This window comes from Dasypus novemcinctus, chromosome 10 (assembly GCF_030445035.2).
Source record: "Dasypus novemcinctus isolate mDasNov1 chromosome 10, mDasNov1.1.hap2, whole genome shotgun sequence".
NCBI classification, from domain to species: domain Eukaryota; kingdom Metazoa; phylum Chordata; class Mammalia; order Cingulata; family Dasypodidae; genus Dasypus; species Dasypus novemcinctus.
In genome coordinates, this window is record NC_080682.1 from 32,402,933 (window position 1) to 32,405,697 (window position 2,765).

Consider the following 2,765-nt stretch of genomic DNA (forward strand, 5'->3'; position numbering starts at 1 on the left):
TATTTTTCTGTCTATTGTATTGATTTCTGATTTACATTTTTTCCTAATATATTTTTTTTATTTTTCAAGAGTCTTGGATTTAATACTTAATTTATTTTCCCTATCAGTTAATTTATTTACTCATTTAATATTATATAAGCAAATATTTCAAGGATAAAATATGGATATTTTGTTCCTCATTTTTGTTATTTATTAAAAAATTAGAAGTGTAAGAAAATCTGCATTTTTAGGTTTAGATGACACATTTTTTCTTAAATCATAGTATTCTTCAATTCCTCTATGTCCTTGGTTATTTTCCCTATATTAACTATATAAAAAATTTAGGCTCAATGGGGTTAAGGCCCATTCCAAACATCGCATGGGTTCAAGGTTATGTAAAAAAGAAAACAAAAATGGTTTGCCTATTTTATAGAACATATGTGACCAAGAAATTGTGGTGCTTTGTTTCCTTTCCTTAGAAATACCTATTTTTTATCAGGTCAAAAGAATTTTTCATAAATTTCTGGAAAGAATATTGAAATCAAAATATGATAGAAGTTACCCAAATAGAATTCCAAAGTTTCAAATAATTTCACAAAATATTAGATTGTACCATGTTGCCTGTTTTTTCCTCTTCCTGATTTTCTTTCAGAGGTGCTCAAAAAAGAATCTGTGTTATACAACTTTGTTTCATTGTAGAATAAGCTCACAAACCTAACTGCCAGTGTGTATCTTACTGCAGCTTCAAATTTGCATTTGATTCAGGAAAAATGACTACATTATCCCTAATTTCAAATTAAACTCACCTCATGTTTTATAGACACTCTGTAATAAGTTACAAAATATCAAGGATAACACTCTGCTGATTACCCTCTCATCATGAGTGACTAGAGAAGAGATGCAGGAGAATGGATTCTAATGAATTCGAGATTCTACTCCTTACAAATCAATTTATGTTTCAGTTTTCCATGATAGAATATACTAGTATAGTGTGTGGTAGAGGATTCCATCATATATAATTGCTGGAAAGGTGCTTGGAGTGTCAACAGTCATAAAACCATGTGTCTCTGTGTGTTTCTGTGTGTGGAGGAGTGGGAAAGAGGGCTATATATTCAATATGTAACTAAAAGTATAGCCTGACTTTAAATCTTTGATTTATCTGCTCAAAGTTTCCCTTGTATCTTAAAGAAAGTAAATAACCTGGCATATTTTATTTGCTTTATCAAAATTTATTTAACACCGTTGCAATCCCTGTGCTGTTTTCAGATAAAGCATTGATTCAAATGCAAAAGTGGATTCAGAGAGCAATGAACAACGTGACAGAATTCATTCTGCTTGGTCTGACTCAGAACCCAGATGTGCAGAAATTCTTGTTTGTTATGTTTACAGTCATGTATTTAATCACCCTGGGAGGCAACCTACTCATTGCAGTGACCGTCTCCACCAGCCCAGACCTGGGCTCCCCCATGTATTTTTTTTTGTCTTTTTTGTCTTTACTAGATGGTTCATTCTCTTCTACCACAGCCCCCAAAATGATATTTGACTTAATTGCTGAGAAGAAAACTATCTCCTTCAGTGGTTGCATGATTCAAGTCTTTATGGAGCATTTCCTTGGGGGAGCTGAGATGATCCTGCTCACAGTGATGGCCTATGACCGTTACGTGGCCATCTGCAGGCCTCTCCACTACATGATCATAATGAACCGGCGGGTTTGTGGTCTTCTGGTAGCCATGTCCTGGGCTGGGGGATTTCTTCATGCTCTGATTCAAATGCTTTTCATTGTGTGGTTGCCCTTCTGTGGCCCAAATGTCATTGACCATTTCTTCTGTGGCCTTTATCCTCTGCTGAAGCTCTCCTGCACTGATACTCACATCTTTGGCCTCTTTGTGGCTGCCAACAGTGGGTTCATGTGTATGCTCATTTTTTCTATTATTATTACCTCCTATGCCCTTATCCTTTGCTCCCTGAGATCTCATAGCTCTGAAACTCAGAAGAAGGCTCTCTCCACCTGTGCCTCACATATTACTGTAGTTGTCTTATTCTTTGTACCCTGTGTGATTTTATACCTTCGGCCTACGAGCACATTCCACATTGATAAAGCCTTGGCTCTACTTTTTGCTATAATAACACCCATGCTAAACCCTTTAATCTACACACTCAAAAATGCAGAGGTGAAAAGTGCTATGAGGAAGCTCTGGAGCCAAAGAGTGATCTTGTTTAACAATTCAGTCAAATAGAGAAGATAAAACAGAATATCACATTCTTAAACAAGTTTGTCCAATGCAAAAGATAATGGCCTTGGGAAGCAGCTGTGGCTCAATTGATTAGGCTCCCATCTACCAAATGGGAGGCACTGGGTTCGTGTCCCAGGGCCTCCTTGTGAAGGCAAACTACCCCATGCCCATGGAAAACTGATGGCTTACATCTGCAGAGAGCTGGCACAGCAAGATGATGCAACAAAGGGAACCAAGCAGTCACAGAAGAATGTGCAGTGAATGGACACAGAGAGAAGACAGCAAACAAGCCACAAAGGGGAGGAGGGGAATAAAAAAAATAATTATAAAAATAATAATAAAAAAACCCTGACAGATAATGGCCTTGCATCCAGAATATGTGGGTCAAAATATTTTGTATCCTCAGGTTATCTGGAATTCTTAATGGTTCCTTTCCCTTAAATTAACAATATTTAATTAAATGGTGAACAAACTTCTTCCAACTGGAAACAATTTTGCATATAAAAATTAATGAAATATTGAAAATTGGCATAGAATGGTAACATGTTTTAG

General features: G+C 36.3%; 1 protein-coding gene across 1 annotated transcript; it reads left to right on the top strand.

Moving 5' to 3' along the window:
• Positions 1 to 1,280: 1,280 nt before the first annotated feature.
• Positions 1,281 to 2,216, top strand: LOC101421245 (olfactory receptor 4C5-like). Its single transcript, XM_012525922.2, has one exon. It carries the CDS (start codon positions 1,287 to 1,289, stop codon positions 2,214 to 2,216), a length of 930 nt encoding a protein of 309 aa, XP_012381376.1. The 5' UTR covers positions 1,281 to 1,286.
• Positions 2,217 to 2,765: the final 549 nt, after the last annotated feature.